This window comes from Pantherophis guttatus, chromosome 1, assembly GCF_059756535.1.
Source record: "Pantherophis guttatus breed Tessera chromosome 1, ASM5975653v1, whole genome shotgun sequence".
Classification (NCBI taxonomy): domain Eukaryota; kingdom Metazoa; phylum Chordata; class Lepidosauria; order Squamata; family Colubridae; genus Pantherophis; species Pantherophis guttatus.
In genome coordinates, this window is record NC_142063.1 from 146,351,351 (window position 1) to 146,374,449 (window position 23,099).

General features: G+C 37.7%; 1 protein-coding gene across 50 annotated transcripts in view; it reads right to left on the bottom strand.

Annotated features, from left to right (window-relative positions):
- Positions 1 to 23,099, bottom strand: part of BAZ2B (bromodomain adjacent to zinc finger domain 2B) — a 249,203-nt gene that overhangs the window by 59,109 nt on the left and 166,995 nt on the right. For 24 of the 50 annotated variants that reach the window (XM_087881930.1, XM_087881932.1, XM_034425878.2 and 21 more), the window contains 6 exons: positions 21,497 to 21,670; positions 16,208 to 16,369; positions 13,757 to 13,950; positions 10,551 to 10,772; positions 8,760 to 9,155; positions 2,282 to 2,903 (listed from right to left, as the gene is read on the bottom strand). In XM_087881930.1, coding sequence (XP_087738056.1) covers positions 2,282 to 2,903; positions 8,760 to 9,155; positions 10,551 to 10,772; positions 13,757 to 13,950; positions 16,208 to 16,369; positions 21,497 to 21,670 — 1,770 coding nt within the window. Of the gene's footprint in view, positions 1 to 2,281; positions 2,904 to 8,759; positions 9,156 to 9,572; positions 9,780 to 10,550; positions 10,773 to 13,756; positions 13,951 to 16,207; positions 16,370 to 21,496; positions 21,671 to 23,099 lie in introns of those variants that run through there. The other 26 variants (XM_087881942.1, XM_034425933.3, XM_087881938.1 and 23 more) reach the window with 2 other exon arrangements.

A 23,099-nucleotide genomic window follows, 5' to 3' on the forward strand; every position in this document is an offset into this window, starting at 1 on the left:
GCTCCCTTGACTCTCCGCTGTGCTTTAACGAGGCGCTAGTGAGTGAAGCGATCTCCATGCTTTGCTCCAACTCTCAGCTGTTCTTTAGAACAGTGGTTCTCAACCTGTGGGTCGGGACTCCTTTGGGGGTCGAATGACCCTTTCACAGGGGTCGCCTAAGACCATCGGAAAACACATATTTTCAATGGTTTTAGGAATAATTTTATGGTTGGGGGTCACTACAACATGAGGAACTGTATTAAAGGGTCGCAGCATTAGAAAAGTTGAGAACCACTGCTTTAGAAGCTTTTTTTCAGCCCTAACTAGGCGCTAGCTGAGTGAAGCAACCTCCCCCGTGCTTTGCCTGCTTTTCTCATTGCTGCTTCCTCTCAGCTGTGCCTTAGAAGCTGTTTTTTATCCCCAAGCAGGGGATAAAAAACCAGCAAACTAATGTGCTGAAGCTCACCAGACTAAGGACGCTAGCCAGATGAATACCTGGTGGGCAGATTTTTTTCCCTATTTTCCTCCCCAAAAACTAAGCTGTATCTTATACTCCGGTGCGTCTTATACTCTGAAAAATACGGTATGTATTGTGGAGAACAATTGTTGAGTCCACTCATTGGCAGTACTAGATGAAGTAACAACAACAAGAAAAAGCCACCTCTGTATTGGGAACATGACCATATACCCATAAGGCTTGCACATCTACTGTTCATGCCCCCACAAGAAAAAATGCAGCCCATGGATTATACTATTCTAATAGTATTATATTATTATATTATTCTAATACCATTCCAAGAAAGCAGGCCAAAGCAGATGCTTCTTGAGCCTTTCTTTCATCCCCAGAACTGCTGATTGGCTACTATTCACTTTGTAATTCATAAAGAGAGGAATGCAGCAGGTCTGCGTAAATTTTAATGGTATACAAAACTTCTTGTAGACATGGATACTAATTCCGAAGCTGAACTTGAACAGAACATCATAGTTCTCATAATTTTCAGTTAAGTTAAAATGCTGATTTCTAGCCTACATTTAATCAGAAAGTTGACAGTTTCTTCATATGAGTAGCTATATGATTTAACTAGTATTTAAACCTTACCTCAGGAAGCATGCGTGTAGAAGGTAGGCATGCGCTGATTACAACTATCATGCAAACGGGTCAGCACAGCTTTTGTTGCAAGTGCCCATGTATATGTATCTGTTCATGTGTATCAGTGGTGAAATGTAAAATTTGTTACTACCGGTTCTGTGGGCGTGGCTTCGTGGGGGGGGGGTAATGTGACTGGGTGGGCGCGGCCAACTTTTTTTTTTTTACTTTTAAAACCATTTTTTCTACAACCTCTTCGACCAAAGAGGTTGTTAAAAAATGCTTTTAAAATGCTCTGATCCCCGCTGAGTTGCCTGATCGTCAGAGGCTTTTTTTTCTTTTAAAAACATTTTTCTATAACCTCTTCAGCCAAAGAGGTTGTAGAAAAAATGCTTTTAAAAATATTTTTTAAAAAAGCCTCTGACGATTACGCGGCTCAGCTGGGCATGGGGGGGGAGGGCGGCCAGGGATTTTTGCTACCGGTTCTCCAAACCACACACCGCCATCGCTACCGGATCAAGCGATCCGGTCCGAACCAGGAGCATTTCACTCCTGATGTGTATGTGTATATTTTACACAAGTGTACACACATACATACTCGCACAATCTCCTTCTGAATCCAACTGGCTCATTTCCAGGTATCTTTATAGAGACTTGAGGCCTAAAATATTTAAAGTAAGCCATCAGCTACTCCTGACTCTCCTCTACCTCCTTTAGCAAACCTTTATTCGAGAAACAAATCTCCCTGAACTCAAAATTTCATCCTCATTGTGTGACCAGATCAAATAGTTATCTCATAATTACTGTCACCCTCCTGAAAGAAAAAAATTGGCAGTGGAATGTACAACCTGTGACACTCCAGATTTTGCTGTTCTGCAATTCTCAGTATCGCTAGGAAGTTTAGCCAACAGAGAAATATGTTGGGAGCTATAATTCAACAACATCTGAAGTGTTGCTGGCCTACTGTGATCTAAGAGCAATTGCAATAAAAGTGTGGCAGCAGTCCCACCACCGCTAGTTTAAATGAGTTGGGAATTATGCTGCATTAGGGTTGATTCATTTCTATAGTTCTTATCTCAAATATCAGCATTTAATACAGAAACCACTATAGAACTAAAAGCCTCAGCATAAATTCAAGACACTTGCAGCACAGAAATATGTGCTTTAGAAAGACGCAAGCATGCATTTTACACAGGTTCTTTAAAGGAAATAAACCTGATTGACTATCATCAGAATCTTCATCTTCATCATCCTCATCTTCTTCTTCATCATCATCCTCGTCATCTTCATCGTCATCATTTGAATCTTCAGAATCTTTACTGCTTAGAACATCTGAATCCGTTCCTCTGAATTGTTCAACTAATGATTTTGCCGAAGAATGACTGTGTTGTGTTTTTACTGCTGTTACTGTATTATTGCTGACTGCCTTTTCCTTTGCTGGGCCAGGTAATACAGGAGAGGTAGAAGACATAATAGGTGTCCGGTTGCTTGGTGTCTTTTTCCCACATGTGGTTAAATTTACCGGTGAGGAAAAGGTTACGTTGCTGGAAGTAGATATGTTTTCGTTGACCTTGGGTTGAGATTTGGATTTGGTGGTAAGTGCTAGAGGAGCCTCTTGAATGACGCTCTGAATTACTCCATTAGGTTGATGATTACCTAAAAGTGCATTGGTCAAGAAAGGATTCGAATGGTTGTTTTCTAAAGAGGTGTGTTTTTGATGAGCTGGTGATGAACTGGTTGGCTTTGGACTTGATAATGCTGTGATAATCTTTTTTAGGTTCTTGGATGACTCGTGCTGTTTCTTGAATTGTGCTGGGAATGTTTGTTTGTACTGTTCCTGCAGAAACACAAAAACATAATAAATGTCACCAAATGCAATGGGAAATGGGTGGTTGGGTGGGCATATAAGATTTATCCTTCCTTCCTTCCTTCCTTCCTTCCTTCCTTCCTTCCTTCCATCCATCCATCCATCCATCCATCCATCCAGTACTAGGTTAAATGGGAACAGGAGCAGGAGATGCCCAATTAATGAAGCATCTATTGCTGAGTGTAGAAATGAAATGTTGAGCTAGACATAGCTGATCTTGGAAAGCTGCTTTTAACATTCTGATAAACAAGCTACAGAATCAAATACATTGAATTAGAGTTCACAAAGAGGAAAAAATGGTTAATCAAAATTATATTATTAAAAAAAATATAAAAGTAAAGGTTTCCCCTTTCCATTCATGTCCGATTCTAGAGGGCTGGGCTCATCTCCTTTTCTTAGCCAAGGGAGCCAATGGTATCTGAAGACATTTCCATGGTCATGTGGCCAGCATGACTATACAACTATACGCTGTTGCCTTCCCACTGAAATGGCATCTATTTATCTACTTGCATTTGCATGCTTTCAAATTGTTAGGTGGGCAGGAGCTGAGGCAAGTAATGGGAGCTCAACCCATCATGCACTGCTAGGGTCAGCTTTCCAGCTGACAAGCTCAGCATCTTTAACTGCTGAGCCATCGCACCCCCTAAATTATTAAATAAGACAAACCTTAATTGTTACATGCTGGGGTTACTTTAGCAACAGAAAGATGATGAATATATTGTCTGTAATTCTATATGTATTCAAGACAGAATTCACAGATGTTCCAACAGTTAATGGCTGGATAAGAAATTACATGCATCTACTTGCATTATTACAGTGTCATGACAATATCCACTAAGATTTGGTATGGAAGAAGAGAAATTGGAATGCCTAATCCAGGGGTCTGCAACCTTAAACACTCAAAGAGCCATTTGAACCTGTTTCCTACAGAAAAGGAAACACCGGGAGCCACAAAATCCTTCCCGTGCCTGACTATTTCTTGAGCGGCCACAAAACTAGCATATGTAGTTGAATTAAATGTTCTGTTTTCTTCTAAAACTTTTATTTTCTTGGATTTATCCATGGTTGGCCTACTGGGGTTGAAAAGCTCAATAAATCGTGTGCCGGGAGGTGTCGCACATTGGCGGTTGTAACACATATTTTGAGTGATAGGGAGCCGCAGCAGAGGGGTGAAAGAGCCACATGCAGCTCCAGAGCTACAGGTTGCTGACCCCTGACCTAATTCATTTACCTGAAGAAACTGCCATTACATACAAAGTGCTTAACGTATGAGGGGAAAGATGATTTTGAAATAGTGTATAAATAAAATGTCACATTTTTTTAAAAAGATAGGTATAATGCAATGTTAGTTAATAATAAAGTACTGTCAATAAAGTACAGGTAGCCCTCGACTTATAACCATGATAGAGCCTGGAATTTTGGTCTTAAATTGTTGTGGTCATACGTCAAGACACTGGCAACCTCAGTCACGTGACCACATTTTGGGTGTTTGGCAACTGTTCTGCATTTATGGCCGTTTACAGTATCCCACAGTTACTTTACTGTGATTTATGACATTTTTGCCAGAAACCAGTATTTATTTCCCGTTTCCAGCAAATAATGCCCATAGCAAACAAAGCATTCACTTAATGACTGTGCTGTTTGCTTTACGACTGTGGTGTTCACTTTACAATGTTTGCACCATTGTGAAAACTCAGTCATGTGAAGACCCACTTTACAATCATCAAAATTTGTGTCAAGATTCCCAGACTCAATTACAGTCATAAATCAAGAACTGCCTATACATGCTTTACTGCTATCATATATTGCTTTACTGCATTCCGTAACCAACATTAAACTCCATAGTCATGTAAAACGTTCCAGAATTCCACGTATTCATTTTATTGTACACTTTTTCTAAATCAACAAGAATATAATAAACTTTATTAATCTTACATTTCTTATCAAGAAGTAGAAAGAAAGAAAAATCTAGTCTGCACACTCTTTGCCTGGCATAAAGCCACACTGCACTTTCCAAATGTTACTCAATGTCATCTCTTATATCCTGTCAATCAGAATTCTGCTGAGAACTATCTCATGCTCATTTAACAAACTAAATACCCTTTAGTTTTACATTCATTCTTGTTACTTCTATCTTTGCATAGGGAATAAAAATAGCATTCTTCCAGAATTCATGCAGCCTTTTCCTTGCACACATTAAACAAACATAGCCTCTTCATAAAGGAAACCATCTATATTTTAACATTTCTCCTGTTACAGGTAGTCCTTGCTTGGCGACCACAATTGAGCCTGGTAACTCCACTGCTAAGCGCCCTAGTTACTAAGTGAAACATCACATGACTGGAATGAGTTTCCACCCTCACTTTCCTTTTAGCATGTATGACATCCTTTTTATCAGTTTTTTTCTTGGACATTAACATTTATAGTAGTTATTTCAATTCCATACTTATACATGTTAGTATCATTCAAATATTTAAAATAGTTCTTTAAGCATTCCCTCACTTCAGTTTCATCCTAAGTAAATTCTTAATTTTTATTTCTAATTCCAATCTCTCTATTGGAGGCATCTTTAGCCATTTCCACCCAATTTCCCAAAAGTGTTTTATTTCCATTAAAATTCCCCTGCATTTTCTTTGCTTCATTTAATCTTCCTGGCCCTATTTGATTATATTCTTTCCAGCTGTGTTATTCTCTTTGACTACATTACACAACATCTTCCTCTCATCTTCATTTTTGCAGAAATGCACTTTACATGCACTTTTTCAATATCCAGTTTCTTTCCTTTGTTATTCTACTAAGCAACTTTTTTCTTACTTTACAATTCAGACCCTTGTGTGACACTTTGTAACTGTGTTTAATTATTTTCATTGTGTTTAAAGCAGCTTCCTCAGTTCTTTTCCTTATGTTCACTTCCTGTTCAGAATTGCATGTAAATGAAAATAAAAAAAATCCATAGGCAATTTATAGTTTTTTTTTTAAAAAAAATACTGATTTTAAAATATCTTTATGTAACATTTGTAACAACAAAAACAAAACAAAACAGGACACTCCATGAATATAAATTGAAAATCCAAAAATGAGAACTGACACTACACAATGAGATCCAGTATCTCTGGGGAAAAATACAGAGAAACCTGTGTAATTTCCTGCTACTTTAAAAACGAAGTATTTTATATATACAATTGCTCAAGTTTCCATTTTTAATCATGAAGCACAATTGTGCAAGCAGCCAATTGACACAATTATACTGTGAATAAACTTTGATCTAGTTTTAATACCAGTAAGATCACAGCTACTAAAGCAAAACAATAAAATAATCATAAAAATATGCATATAAAATTCTCACGGCCAATTTTATATTCAAGTTCTAAGAACTGCATTCCAATCCATTGTGTATCAGCAACAGTTCAATTTGTCTGAAAGCTTTTGCGCCTTTAAATAACAACAAACAGATCCCTACATTTAAGAATTCCTTGTAGTGTGAGACGAGATGATGGAAAATAAAACATGATGGAAAATAAAACATGATGGAAAATACAACATGATGGAAAATAAAAGATGACCAACTCTTCCTTTGCAGAAACCAAGCATGAAGGTCAGTTTAAAAGGATGCCTTGGACTGTGCTTAGAATTCTGAGGTTAGTACTTTTGTGCGACCTCTTTTTCAATAGGCATTTGGTTCACATATCCGAGTTGCTTTGTATGTACAAGAAAGCAGCATGAAAAAAGTGTAAGTGACCTATACCTCCGCTTGGCAGGCTTCTGGGTCTCATCAAAAGAAAGGGATATGCATTCCCACATAGCACTTTGGACAAGATGTGGAAGCACAATGAGACAAAGTACAAGCAATCCTTTCATTGCTTTTTATCTGCTGTAAGGTCTGAGGTATATTATTGACTATAGTCCCTTACAAAAAGTGTGAAAGAGACAGCACAGAGATGAAATGTAATAATATGTGCTATTTATCTGTTCAAACCAATCTGGTAAAAAAAAATAATCCAAAATTAAAAAACCCACATATTAATTGCTGCATAATCTCTGAACTTTTCCCCATGAAGAAGGAATAACAGGAAAGCATCTTGAGGCAGTATTCTGGACTAATGAAAGATTACACCGTACTTACATTCATTTTTATATTGCCAATAGAGCCAGCTGGTCCCCACATCATTGTAGCATTACATTTGTGGGGCCCATTATGTTGTTGGAGAATAAAGCTACCATACGATAAGGCCAGATGTGGTACTAAGCATATTCATATCCATTTTTCTGAACTGTCCTTCATCACTTCCAAATGGAAGGCTTCTCGAGGTTTTTTTAAACAGTATCTAAGAGGTTTTCTTCCTTAATGGATTCTTAATAGACCCCCCCCCCTTTAGAAAACCCAGAAAGGTTATAAGATGAAAAAAAAGGGTATGAAACTTCTGTTTGTGAACATAATATAACAGCACAATAATGCCTTATTTGAAAGCATCTGTGGTTCAAAATTAACATTTTCTATTTAATACAAGTGCAAAACCAGAAATATTTAGGTAGCTAGGATCATTACTTCATTTCTGTCTTTAACATCATTGGGTGTCAAAATCCCATTCTGGATTTCCATGAGATTTATAACAAAGCACAAAACTTTATATCATGCCAATAGAAGAATACATTTTGTTTTCCCTTTTAACTATTTGAAAGCTGAAACATCTTCCATTGAACATTTGGTGGCATCATGCTCAACTGTATTTTTAAAAATTGGGCTTGTTAGAAAGAAGATATCTTTCTCAAAAAAAAATGGTGATTTTATAAACTCTATTGCTTTTAAAAGAAGTATTTTATGAATGCATCCTCTCTATGCCTTCAGTAGAAGTATTTATACCTAGTAAGGATGTTAATGTCCTTAACTACAAATGTTAATGGGTACCCCACTTTCATGACTTCAAGTGTCCACACATGATGCAGTAGAACAGCCCATCATAACCTTGTTTTATGCACTGTGAGAATAGCAACTCCTAAACCCCATTGGCATTATCTCAGTAGCATTAACCAATTGTTTCCTTCTTAGCTCCATGCCCAGCCTCAGCTCCAGTCTCCCCAGCCCCCAGCCTCCAGCCCCAGCCCCAGCTACACTCCACTTGTATCTGGAGTATCTATCAGAGGTGTACAGTCCTATCAACATTCATACCAGAATTATTCACTTGCCCAGGCTCTGCCTTCCATTCTACAGAGGAGGTACAAGGTGGCTACTACTATACAGTATCTCTTTCATTGTTTATATATTCATTATTTTAAAGCATTCAGCATGAAAGCCTGGAGGCAAGGGAGCCCATGTTTCAGTGCAATCTTTCTCTGTAAAGTAGGGGATGAGATCTTTTTTAAAATGTGCAACTGCATGATCAGCATTTATGCAGAGCATTCCATGTATGTTAACTGCCTGGAGGAGAAAGCAAAGAAAGAACATGTTCTTCTGTCAAAGGAAAACTGTTATTCAGCAAATCCTCTAAATCAGGGTTCAGTGTATTTATTTCATTGATATCCTGTCCCAAGTAGCTTAGGCCTGGGATACATGGCTCATCCCATCCTGTCCATTTGTCTTTTCACTAATCCAAAATTTATTTCTATTTTTCTATTCTATTTCTATTTTCCCCCAAAGCCAAAATAATGTAATCATATTAAACCATTTTATAATATTGTATATAATTGTACCAACAGTTAGTTATCATTCTTCCAAATACGTACGATAATTTAAACAAAATAAAAATTAACATATACGCGCATGCACGCACGCATAAACCCCCCCCCCACTTTTTCAAAAAGTTCATATAAAAGGGAAATTCATCTCACCCGGTTTGATCTGACATCAATGGTCAATGCGCTAGCTTCTTCAGAGGTATTTTTATTCCCTGTCTTGAGTAGATCAGGAGAAGGAACTATAAGTTTTAAGAAAGTTTCCTTTTTGGCTTGATTTACCAAAGACAAAGGGTTCACATTGGGCACCAATCCAGTAGACTGTATTACACTTGTGTGTTTGTTCACAGATTCCACCTTTGCCTGAGAGCTTTGGAAAATAAAGGGAAGTTGCTGTGACAAAACCTGAGGCTGCTTCTGCTGGGCCTGGAATGATGAGTGAGTCTGGCTATCAGACGCAAGAGGTATTGGCTGGTGTGGTCTCTTTTCCTGGGGCATTTCCTGGGATTTCTGTCCATCTCCTTTCATGTCTGGTCCGCTATGCATTAGCACCTGTAAATATGGAAAAATAGCTTGATGGAGATATAGGGGTGCTTGAGCTACGGTATAAGCCACCAAAAATAAGATAGGTTGAACTGCCTTTGGCACCCTTTTTAATGCCAAGACTAAAGGAATTGTGAAGTCCTGGCCACAAAAAGGGGCACCTTCCTGTGATTACAAGTCATTTTGAAAAAATAATAAAAGAAAATAATACTCTATCCATACAAGGGCCTACAGATAACAAATTGTTTTTAAATGAATCCCAAAATATCATTAATAACAAAATAATAATTAACTTATTAGCATTATTTCATCCAAATAGCATAATTACATACTTGGTTGTCACTGGCACACACCCACAACAGGCAGGCAGACACCCCCATCCACTCATAACTACTTTACCTAATACTAAACATAAAATAACCTTACAATATATCTTCTTTGGCTTATTTCCCGCAAAGTCCTTTTACTACATCAAGTTACAGTTTCAAGGGTAGTGAAAAAATACTATGGAAAAATCAGTTATTTTTGAATGTATGTCACACGATTAACTTAACGGAACATTAAAGATTACATTCTGGTTACTGGACAGTGCTAACTGCTCTGCAAGGAAAAGAGGAGCTGTAAACAGAATTCAGTAGTCATGGCAACACTCAGGACACCCAAACCTTTGCGACACAGAGTGTTTTATTGGCTTGATATCCATGGGCCTCAGTTTACAACCTAGATTTCCCATTTTAGAAGAATATAAACCTGTACTTTGCCCAGCTAATTTAAGGTGCTCACTTTTTTATCCTAAACAGAGAGCATATTTTACTGAAATCCAAGGGGATTTCTTCCAAGAATAGAAGGACTAGACTATGCTGTACCTCTTTCTTTCTTTCTTTCTTTCTTTCTTTCTTTCTTTCTTTCTTTCTTTCTTTCTTTCTTTCTTTCTTTCTTTTTCTTTTTTTACATTTTAAATGTGCTGTTCAATCTAAAATGCATTTTACACTGAGACTCGCAAGATAATAAACGCAAGTCAGTAAATCATTAGAAACTAGGAAAACCCAGTATCTTTTGCTCATTACATTGGTTTGTTGGTTTCATTCAGTTTTAAAAATATGGAACAAGTTTCTGAGAACAGCTGGCTATTTCTGGAATACTTGTGTGGTTTAATGCAGACTGGGATTTAGATTCCCATGTAACCCAAAAAGTTAATACATCAGGATAGAAAAGCATCAGACTTAAAACCTGCTCCTGTTTTTCCAACCACGCTGAGAAGTTCAAAAGGGAGCATGTTTAATAATTAATAATTTATGATACACAGTGCAACCTCACAATACAGAGTCCGATAAATCGAACACGTGCTCTGTAAAAAAAAAAAAAAAATCTAGCAGTTCGAGGCAGTTTGTGATACAAACACACCTTGTTCTTATTTTTCGGCTGTGCTTCATTCTCAGAATCTGAATCATCATCTTCACTTTCTTCAACACTTTGATCATCTTCTTCTTCCTCCTCTTCTTCCTCTTCCTCTTCTTCCAAGTCATCTGAGTCGCTGCTACTGATGCCTTCACTAGAGGTGTCTGAGGAGGAGCCAGAATCACTTTCACTGTTGCTGGAACTATCCACTGCTTTCTTTCTGGGTTTCTAGGAATGAAGGTTGAGTGTTGAAATATTTTATTATTAGAGACATTCAGCTCTTACTCCTGTAGCAGTAACACAGAGATTTATCTCACAAACAGCTGACATGAATTTTAGGAATCAATTGGGTTTGCACTTAGATAACCGATTTGGTTCCACATTCCGGGAAATCTGTTATCTTCAACTCCCCATCTGCAAAACGGATATCTAATTCTATGTATTTGTTGAATTTATAATATCACTACTCCAGAAGCTAAAAGCAGCATACTTCCCTCCATTTTTTTTCTAACAGCAACCGTGATTAAAAACTGGGCTAAAAGAGAGTTACTAGCCCAAAGATAGCCAATAAGTTAAGGATTTGAACCTTTACTTCTTCAGCCTTAGTCTTAACCATTATATCACACTGCAATAAAGCTAACAAAATGAAGGGTGCAAAATGTGATATGAAATGCTGGCCAGCTGACAGGCCTGCTGATCTGAATCTGGTATCTTCTAGTTGTGCTGGGACATATATGAAGGGTACCATGTTGGCAAAGATTCATTTGGAAAATAATATCTTTGTTCCGAGAAATTATTCAATCAGTTGCTCCAAAATAGACTGCACATTAAATTTAGAAAATTATGTTTGTACAGAGCGGAGAGATACGCAGCAGCCATGTTTTTATATCACCCCACCTACCCATCCAATAATTGCTGTAATATCTACCACATTAGACAATCTGGCAAGAACAAACTTTCTTCTTACTGAAAAGCACATGCTTTTATATACTGTAATTGCTCTTATGTGTGCTATTGCACAAAAAGAAAAAAAAAATTAGGCATAAAGCCATGGCAGAGGAATCAGCTTCCAAACATGAACTGTTTTGGTAGCTCATAAACATTCCACGCCACACAAACATTAAATATAGACTAGAAACATCTGAACATACGTCATTAAAGTACAACACTTATTTAATATTATCAGATGTGGGTGGGAACATACACATTGATCTTTATTACAACATGGGTAGAATGGCATATCCATAATCACAATTCCTGGTTTGAACAGCAGGTAATAGCTGTGGCCAGGGCTTTGCACAGATATACCTAGTGTGCCAGTTGCCCCCTTTCATGAACAGGGAAGTTCTTCGGAGATTCACTCATGCCCTAGTTATCTCACAAATGAATTCTGTAATGCACTGTAGATGGTGCTGTCCTTGAGATCAATTTGGAAGCTACAGCATGGGAAGTGTTGGGCATTCCTTATTATGCCCATATGACTCAACTGCTCCACAAGTGGAAACTGATTACCAATTGGTTTCCAAATGCAATTCAGGGTGCTGGTTATCTCCTAGAGCAGGGCTGTCAAACTCACGGCCCACAGGCCAGATGCATCATGAGCTGGCCATGCCCATGCCCGGTTTAGTGAAGGGTGTGTGTGTCATGATATGTCACGTGACAATGCGAGTTTGACACCCCTGACCTAGAGAGCTCTGTATGGCATAGGGCTTATTTATTTGAGGAATCACCTATCATTAGTTGCTTCTGTCTGAGAGTCAAAAGCTATTATATTCAGTAGAATATATTTAGTATAATACATTCCCAAGTAAGCATACACAGAATTTCATCATTCTTACCAAAACTTTGTCTTTGTTTTTCTCTCCTTCCCCCATTGTTTAAGCTTCTCTATTACTCCAATCAGTTACTATATTATTCTATTCTATACTATATCATTCCTATGCTATTATAATTTTCCATCATAAAGATATTGCAATACCGGTTCTGTAATATATCATCAGTGAAGCTGCAACCCATAAGCTTATGACTGGCCTACCAGACCAGCCTTTCAGCTTGCAGGCTTTCAAAGCAAGCTTATTCCCTACACAACAGCTACCCCAAGTCCCATACCCATACTCAGCATTTCTAAAGGGCAAAGTCTTGACATATACAGAATGGCTTTAGCTATTTTCCCTCAATGAATGGTCCTTCTCAAACTCAACGTCAACTTCACCTTCATCTTTCAAGGAAAATGATGGGATAGTTAAAACTGCTCTCCTTGGTGAGGTCTAAGAGTATTGTTCATAATACATATTTCAGACCTGATCCTTTCTAACTTTATGTATCAAAGATATTACAAGCAACAAGTTACCCCCATGAAATATCTCCATCCTAAGAGCAGGGGTGGGTTCTAAAAATTTTTACTACTGGTTCTGTGGGCGTGACTTATTTTGTGGGCGTGGCTTGGTGGTGGGGGTAATGTGACTAGGTGGGCATGGCCAACTTTTTTTTTTTTTACTTTTAAAAGCATTTTTTCTACAACCTTAAGAGGCTGCAGAAAACAATGCTTTGAAACGCCTCTGCCAATCAGGCAACTCAGCTGGGATCGTCAGAGGCTTTTCAAAGCATTTTTTTAACCACCTCTTCAACCGAAGAGTTTCAGAAAACAATGCATTGAAAAGCCTCTGCCGATCAGGCAACTCAGCTGAGATTGTCAGAGGCTTTTCAAAGCATTTTTTTACCACCTCTTCGGCTGAAGAGGTTGTAGAAAAAATGCTTTGAAAAGCTTCTGACGATCCCAGCTGAACTGCGGGATCATCAGAGGCTTTTTTTAAAAAACATTTAAAAGTATTTTTTCGGCCAAAGAGGTTGTAGAAAAATGCTTTTAAAAGTTAAAAAAAAAAAGCCTCTGATGAGGTGGGTGGGGTAAGCGAGCGGCAGCCGGGTCAGGGACTGATTCGGGGGCATGGCCAGCCAATGTTATTACCGGTTCTCGGAACTACTACAAATTTTTACTACCGGTTCTTGCGAACCGGTGCGAACCAGGAGCAACCCACCACTGCCTAAGAGTGCATCAAACCTCATGGCCCCATGGGAATAACCATCCTAAGTAGCAAACATACACACCAGTTATAGCTCAAAAAGGGATGGCGTTTATATAAGGATTTCCCCTTACAATTCGACTGACTATATCTTTTGTCAAAATTTACCAGGGTTTTTTTCATGGTTTTTACCTTGTCTTTAATCTTGACAGATCTTGCATCCAGAACTTGGTTTTTATTTTGTTCCTGGTTACATTTGCGGCTTCCTCCTACTGAAGTTATAACTTTTGCCTGTCCCGCAGAACTTGCAGTGGTGGTAGATAACACAGAGGTGTTGATGCCTGATACTGAAGTGGTACTATTTCCATTTACAGATCCATTAACACCTTGAAAAACAAAAAAAAACCACATTTATTTAATAATAGTAATAGTAATAATAATAATAATAATAATAATAATAATAATAATACACATGCATATATATATCTGTATATCTATATATCTATATATCTATATATCTATATACCTATACCTATACCTATACCTATACCTATACCTACCTACCTACCTACCTACCTACCTACCTACCTATCTATCTATCTATCTATCTATCTATCTATCTATCTAGGTCTCTAGTGATAGAAAGTCTGCAATTTTCAACAACGTGAACCTCAAGTTAACATTTTATGTATTCTGGTATATCATTCATAGTTAGTTCTGTTTAGAATCATGTGGTAGCTAGAAGAGTAACAAACATGATCATATAAACTGGCATGGGTCCATTTGATGAAGTGGACTGTGGTCAACCAAAGCTTATGTGATAACAAATGATCAATTCTTTACAGTATCACAAGACTTTGTGTTGTATTTTCTGCAAAACACTAACATAACTTCCCATCTGGTAGGAGTTAAACATATATAGATTTCTTTTCCATTATTACCTCTATCAGCAGGTCATGATCAATGCAAGTTCCAATACTGTGATACAGGTAGACCTCAACTTATGACCACAATGGAGCCCAAAATGTATGTTGCTAAGTGAGAAATTTGTTAAGCGAGTTTTGCCCCATTTTATGACTTTTATTGCCGCATTTGTTAAGAGAATAGCTGCAGTTGTTAAATTAGTAACATGGTTGTTAAGTGAATCTGATTTCCCCACTTTGATTTTGCTTCTCAGGAGGTCATAAAAGGGGATCACATGATCCCAGGCCACTGCAACAGTCATGTATGTGAGTCCGTTGTTAAGCATCTGAATGTAAATCTCGTCACCATAGGGATGCTGTGAAAAAAATGTCATAACTCACTTTTTTCAGTGCCGTTGTAACTTCAAATGGTCACTAAATGAACTGCTCTAAATCGAGGATTATCTGTATTTAACTTAGCACAATTTATATATTGATTCCAGGTACCTGTACCATACTATTTATGGGAGCCAAAACACAGTTAGTGCAAGACTAGCAAGCAGGTGGTTGAGGTTAATGATAGCACATTTGGTATTGAATACTAATTATTGTGTATGCAAAATGGAAAAAAGGAAAGTTCTGTTCAAGGAAATCTAAAAAAAGAGCTTCATTTTGAAAAACTATAGCAGGATATAGATGATAGCAGGTACGCTTTGGGTATGCATTTCTCTTCCAGCTTGTCCTGTGTTCATCTGATGATTTAGTTTAAATATTTATAAGATCTATTTATCTAGAAGATATAGGAATGATGTTTAGATATTTCTGGTTTTATTTTTGCATTATATTACTAATCTGGGACTTTGATAAAAAATATATTCTTTTAATCATTTACTGTTATATTCATTAATAAACGTATCAAATTATCCATTTCCATTGAACTAGAACCAATTACCCTATTTTCCATATAAATATCACTTTGAATAGCACAAATTCAAATAAAATGACTGTGTTAGACAAGAATAATTGTAGACATTAATTCATCAGTATATCTATAGTATATATATCTCTATCTATCTGTCTGTCTGTCTGTCTGTCTGTCTGTCTGTCTGTCTGTCTATCTAAAGAGGACAGATGACTGCCTCTCACCAAGGAAGAAGAAAACCCTTCCTTCTTTTTCCATTTCCCTATTCTTCTCTGAGCTGAAATTTATTTCTAAGTGGACAAAGGTCATTGAAACTACAGCCCATGTCCTGCTATACTGTATCTTCGGTAAGGATTCACAGACTCACTTTGTAACACCTTACCTAATAAAATACCCAGGAAATATTGAAATATTGATATCTTTTATGCACAACTATTGCTATCAGATAGTACGCAATAGTTTCTTTGAATGTGGCAAAATTTTGTTACACTGTATGCAAAATTAGGCAGACTAACTTCCCACTGGTAATTAACCACTAATTATAATATATTATTTTGTCTGCTTTTATTTTGATTGTTTTTAATGCTTTTATTTGTAATGCTGTTCTGTGACCGTAAGGAAAGCTGACTGATTATTTCTAAGATGTATTTAAACTCAGAATATTAAAATTCCAATTTGTTGTAGGTCTATGCACACATTTGAGTTGAATTGGGAATCCAAGTGAAATATAAAGTATCTCTATAATTTTATGCATGCATACACACTCACCCCTTCCAGTCCCGGAGAGGATGCTGTGGGCATGTCTCATTCAGAGCTTACCTTTCTCCAAACTTCCTCGTGCACTTTTTCCTGGGGTCCTTGTATGGAATGCAGTAGAGTCATGATTTTGGACGGGAGGGGCAAACAGAGGAGAGATTCCAAGTAGTGGTGGGAAAAATGTAGTGCCAGTACGAGAGTGCACATCTGCATTCCGCCACCATTCTGCATATTCAATGTAAAGAAAATGAAAATAAAAGTCACATTATTTATTCCGCTTTTGCATTTTGTGTGTTCTTGTGGTTACATATTCATATACAGGTCTCAAACGTGGTACAAGTTAATACTGTTAAGTATCAGAACTCCTGTGCTTAAAATCTATATGAGGCTATACCTTTCTTTAGTGTTTTGAAATTTAAATATGCCCCTTTAATTTCCTAATCTAAACACTGTAACTTTACATTTAATTTGCACATATCTTTCATCAATCAAATATGTTTCTCTACCACTCAGAAGTACTTTACATCTGAGGCTCAACATTTTGCAAATAACACAGAAAAAATATAATTATTACAGTTATGTGCAACATCGACTAAACTGAGAACAAAGAAAAATGAAAAAGAATTAGCAACAAGATTGGTCTCAACACGCAAGAGGCAGAAATCATTGACTGCAGGCAACATCTCAAGGAGAGATTTGTATAGGAATTGACATAGGGGTGAAATGCTCCCGGTTCGGACAGGCTCGGGCAAGTAGGTAGCGATGGCGGCAGGCAGTTCGGAGAACCGGTAGCAAAAATCCCTGCCCCCCCCCCATGCCCAGCTGAGCCGCGCGATCATCAGAGCCTTTTTTTTCTTTTAAATAGCTCTGACCAGCCAAGCTCTGATGATCCCAGCTGAGTTGCCTGCTAATCAGGCAACTCAGCTTGGATCGCCAGAGCCATGTAAAAGAAAAAAACTTTTTTTCCTTTTAAATGGCTCTGCCTGCTAATCGGTAGCAAAAATCCCTCCCCCTCCCCCCTCAGCTTGCTTTACTTAGCTGCTGGTTGCAACGCCTTGATGTAATCCCGCAAACAATTGCATCAGCAAGCAACTGAATCTCCCTGCCTGCAATCAAGCAGGCAGGGAGTTGTGGACTTCAACTCCCAGAATTCCTCAGCCAGCAAAGCAAAGCTGGCTGAGGAATTCTGGGAGTTGAAGTCTACAAGTCTTAAAGTTGCCAAGATTGGAGACCTCTGTTCAATTGGGTAAGTTTTTTTCCCCTTTGGGAGCTTTAAAAAAAAGTTAATTGGGGTTTTTTTTAATTGTTCTTTTTTTAGACCTAGCCATTTAAAGTTTAGGAAGTTTTAAATTTAGCTGCTTTTATATAAAAATAAATAAATAAAAAAATAATATTTGTGCAGCTTTCTGAGATTTAGTGTGTTTCTGTAGTGTTTCACTTTAACTACACAATCACACAAAATCTCACAAAGCTATATGTGGAATTTTGTGTGTGTAAAGTATGAAAGTTGGTTTTTTGGGCTTTTTGTGGCTGTGTGAGGTTCCTGCTTGTTGCAGGGGCCATTTTGGGTCTACCACAGCTGCTTTTATATTGTGGGTAAGCCAGTTGTGTTGTGTTGTGTTTTGTAGGTTAAAAAAGGGCAAAGAAGTGGCATTGACTTGGCCATGCCCACCTGACCAACAAACCACGCCCTCCCAGTCACCTTACCACCAAGCCCCGCCTACTAATTAAGCCACACCCACAGAACCGGTAGCAAAAAATTTTAGATTTCACCCCTGAATTGACATCTGAAGGGTGTAGCAAACCTTTTTTAAAATGCTGTAGGGAGGGTATGAGTTGCTATTTAGGGTTTGTTTCAAGTGCTACAAGATATTGGAATGATATTGATAAGCAACTATCGGTGCCTAGGTATTCGGAGAAACCATACAACATGCTGGTGGGGCAGTGATTCAAACTCAAGTGATGCTAGAGTTGTAATGACCACAACTGAACACAAGTAAATACAGTTTCAATTTATACTGCAAGAGTATACAATTTATACTCTTGTTTTAATGAAGTAAAAACCGGATACTGTAGCACCCCAGCGGATCCTCTTTTTCTCTTGTACTCTGCAAGTACAAATTGAAGATTTAAACAAACCAGGGAGATTAGGCTAGGATGGGATTGTGGATGTCAATGCTTTAGAGAGGAGTTAATACTTTCCACCCTTAAAAAGATGGCAGTGAAATTCCTTTTGAAAAAGAATCAAGCTCTAATACTTTGATCAAAGGACATTAGTGCTCAATGTCCCATTTTATAGTTCTGAATATTGAAGAAAGCACTTCCACTTATCATAGCAGAAGGACTGGCAAAGCTCCCTGCTTCAAAGCAGGGAGAGCCATACCATTCAGAGTAAGGATACACTCTGGACCATGTAAAACAGATGGTGTTTTAGCCCAGATTATTTATTCCCCTGTGTAAAGTTGGGTTTATTACTCTTCATATGCCTTATGTGGATAATAGAATTTGTCCCTTAGAGATGAAACAAAACTGCACAATATTATAATCTTTACTACATATGGCAAGAGTAACCACTGATTAAATCAATAACATGGGATGACTCTCAGATGAAGGGAGCTGGTCCTTTTGCTCCTTCTACTATCAACTAATAAGCTAATCAGTACGGTTAAAGCCAAATCACAACTCACTGATTAAACCAGAAGACCTTTTCTGAACAGTAAATTTATCTTATGAAATGTGAGGATAGCCCACTCCCTGGATTCCACTTGCTAGGTTCTACATGCAAATGATCTGAAGATGATTTCTGCATCTTAATGAAAATTGACAAACACTACCTAACAGTTGAATCCCAAAGACAATTTCTTATAATATTATTCAAATACAAAGACCTGTGATACTACTGTTGCTGTCTTCATCGTGGCATAGAACAACAGATCTTTCATGGGTTTGATCAATTCCATAAATTTAATGTGCAAGTTTTTTTCCTCCCCCTCCAGTGTGTTACAAACCATATGGAGATAAACTATATAATGAGCCTACCCACACACCACCATTTTTAAAACTTTCTTCTTGGCATTGGAATGAATGGCATAAATTGCCTGATATGGAACAAAGAATTAAACCCTATTGTAATCCCAGAATAGTATCTTAGAAAATAATTGTTCCTCAGTAACAAAAGGCAGCAATAAAGAACGTGTTTGCATTTTTAAAAAGAGTTAGCAGAATAAGAAATTGGTTATTGCTTAATACTATACCAGGATAAATGCATTATAAAAATCTAAAGAAAATCATTGGAGTTGATATTAGGCAACCTATAATAAGCAAGTGTGAAAATCATTCTGCTGAAACTGACATAAGTTACAAAATATTGAAATGTATAAACACTAGATTAAACAATTATGGGCTTTTTTTCTGGAAAGATAAAAACACTATAAATAAAACTACAGCTTGAATTGCTGTCAAGTGATTTTCCTAAAACCACAACAGCTTCTGATTAAGTTGATTACAAAAAATGAAAATAATGTAAAGCAAAGTAGTCTAAGTCATTTGTCTTCTCATAGTGCTATTCAGTGGAGTTCATTAGCATGTCTTGAACACAGAATTTGGAACAATCTTGCAGAATGAATGGGAGATCTATTCAAACTATGCAAACACTCAAGGATGCTTTGGAGAATATGAGAGTGAAGCCGCAGTGTGTCCAGATGCCTGAGAAGCAATGGGAGAAAAGAAAAAAGAAAAAAAGACATAGATATTTTAACAACCTGGAAAAAAGGTGCTTTGTGTGTCCTTCCTCAATGTTCCAAAACATCTCTTTTAAAAGGATCCGCACAGCCTTCATCTCTCTCAACTCACTGGATTAAGGAAAATACAGAAAGCACTAAAAATACTTTGAGAATAATTGAGATGGATAACAACATTATCTCATTCCCTTGCCATCACGTATGCTTTCCAGAAGGAAAAGGAGAAAAACAGGAGAAGCTATAGCTTTAAAAAAAAAAAAAAAGACTTAGGCAAATGTATAGGTGATGCCACTCAAAATTTGGATGTAATCCTGCTTTAAAGTCATTTCCCTCTCCCGCTGCTCTGCAGGAGGGCTTCCTAAGGTGCATTACATCAAGTTCATCAATGAGCTAAGGCAGACATTTTGCCAACAACAAGCAATCTGCCCATCCTTATGCCACTATGAAGCTAGAATCCAGCCACCTTAGGTAAGTTCATGGAATTAATTTGCACCTCATTTATATCAATGCTTTTGAACATAAATTTCAAACCATTTGTCACACATCAAGAAAGAAGGGCTGTTTTTTTTAAAAAAAAACTTTAAAAAGAAGAGATGGCTTATGGTAATGAAATACCTGATGATTAGGTAGAAAACGGGCTTTGTAACATGCATCATTGTTTTGAAGGCTCAAGCATGTCAATCAATTAAAGAAAAAGTAAAGGAATGTCAAATGTCAAAAGTATAAATGAATACACGAAGAAGATAGAGACTTGAGCTGGACCTATCATTCGGCAGAGCGAGAAATCTGATTTAGGGTGATAATTTCCTCACTACTGCAGCGTCTTGAGATCGCAGAACAACTATATGTTTAAGGAGTTCATACTTTCACTCTGTTTATTTTAATATGATATCTTTCAGTTTACATCAAAATTCTCAAGCTGTTTCTACACCAAAGGAATGAGAATTAGATATCCGACCTACTTGCGGTGCAACTTGCCCAGTGGTGGGTTCCTCCCGGTTTGGCCCGGTTCCGCCGAGCCGGTAGCGGTGATGATATGACGTCACTGAACCGGGAGGAACCCACCTCCCTCCCCCTGTGTTATTCTTACCTTTTATTTGGCCCCACCCCCAATCTATTGCTGCCTCCTGAGTCCCAGCTGATGGGCTATAAGGCAAAACTGTTTAAACTCTTGCCGCGGGGCTTCAAAGGGCCGCCCTACAGCTGATCAGTGGTAAAAGGCAGTTTGGTGGTAGACCGGTGCCTGCAAAAATAAATGGGTAGACCGGTACAGCTCTGCAAGCAGTTAAAAGCCTGGTAGACCAGTACCTCTGCTAAATCCTAAAGAATTGTCACATGACCATCAAGCCACGCTCACAGAACCGGTAGTAAAAAATTTTAGAACCCACCCCTGAACTTGCCGTAAGCAACAAAAGCACACATTCACTTTCAGTGAGGATTTAAGACTTGCCAAGAGCCACGAAACTGTTACTAGATAACACGCCACAATAGTCTACCTAAGATGTAGATGAAGGTCCAATCTACTCTGGAAAGAGTGTCAAACTAAATTAGACAAGCACGTGGAGATCACACAATATAATAGGTGGTGGCCAGTCCACTTTCACACACTCACCCAGCCATTGTGACTGCTTCTGGGAATGGAGTGGGGATTCCTTTGGGTCTATGACAATTCGCCACGGCCAACTCGCCGTGGCCAACTCGCTACGGCTTTTCGCCACGGCCAGCTTGCCACGGCCAACTTGCTGCAGGACAGCTTGCCACGGCCATCTCGCCACAGGACAACTCACTGCGGGACAAGAGTTACACTAATATCAAAGAAATGGTGGAATAGAATCATTAAAGAAAGGATGTAAACGGAGGGACAGAATGAAATGTGAATGGCAAAAATGAAAATAAATATTATTTATTTTAAATAGTTAAACAGAAATATTAAATTGTCCCGCAGAGAGTTGGCCATGGTGCGTTGGCCATAGCAAGTTGGCTGTGGCCAGTTGTCCCATTCCCATTCCTTTTGGTATCTTATGATTATATTACTCTGTTGTTTGTATGTCCACTGAGAGCTTATGCACTGGAGACAAAAGTTCCTTGTGTGACCATTTATAGTTGGCCAATAAAGAATATTCCGATGTTCTAATTTTTTGCCAAAATCCACTCAAAAATGCCTTTCATAGAGTGATTAGGTATTAAGATAACATTGACAGTGGAAATTATTTTGAAGCCTTGAGAAAATGGGATAAGGCCCCCTTTTCCCATTTGCCTTAGCAGTAGTAGATTGAGGAAGGGATCCCTGCATGGAAAAAGAATTAAGCCATTGCTTGGGAAATGATGTGCCTTTTTAAAGCACACACATCACTTAGGGAATTTATACACACCACTTTCAACCCATAAACCACAGATTTTCCATTCGTGACCTTGGATGTATGTTGAGCTGATACTATATTGACAAGAAACATTCTAAATTAATTTTTATTCTGGTCAACAACAGAATGTGCTTTATAGCTCATTTCTCTATAGTTAAATGATGCATTAAATATGTACCATAAATTACCCTTCAGATTTTAATTTAAGCTAGAGTGTAAAAATCCAGAAGTCTTAAAATGTTATGTCCCACTTGATTTGCAAACTACACTCTTAAAACTAAGTCACACCTGGTGCATAACTAAATTTATGGTAAATGTATATTTTAAAAACAGGTTACTCCAAAAAAGTTTTGTTATCCAAATACAGACCCATTAAATACAAATAAAACATAGTTTTGCAATTATAAAGCCACATGCTGCACTACTATTCTGATAGATGAGTAGGACTTTTATGATAAATCTTATGTTTACTAAAGTATCATTGAATTCAATGGAACTTACTTAGTCCAGAACAAGTGTGCACAAAACTGCAGACTTTTTTCCCTTTCCTTTTTTTAAAAATAAGATTCTGAGTCTCTTAATTATAATCTGAAAGATGCAAACATCTTGGAGAGCCCTAAATTAAAGCTGTACCATCATAATCACCAATTATAATAATCCAGTAGAACTTACTCCCAACCAAGTTGAGTAAAATTGCAGACTCATAGTGCAAGCTTGCACATGCTTACTCAGAAATAGGTTTCCAACATGATTTATTTTGTGATGTGTACATCGGATTGTAGCCTTACAAAATAATCATACATCATACAGTTTCTGGAAAATAAGTATTTTAAGACTTAAATAACCAGGTCCTTT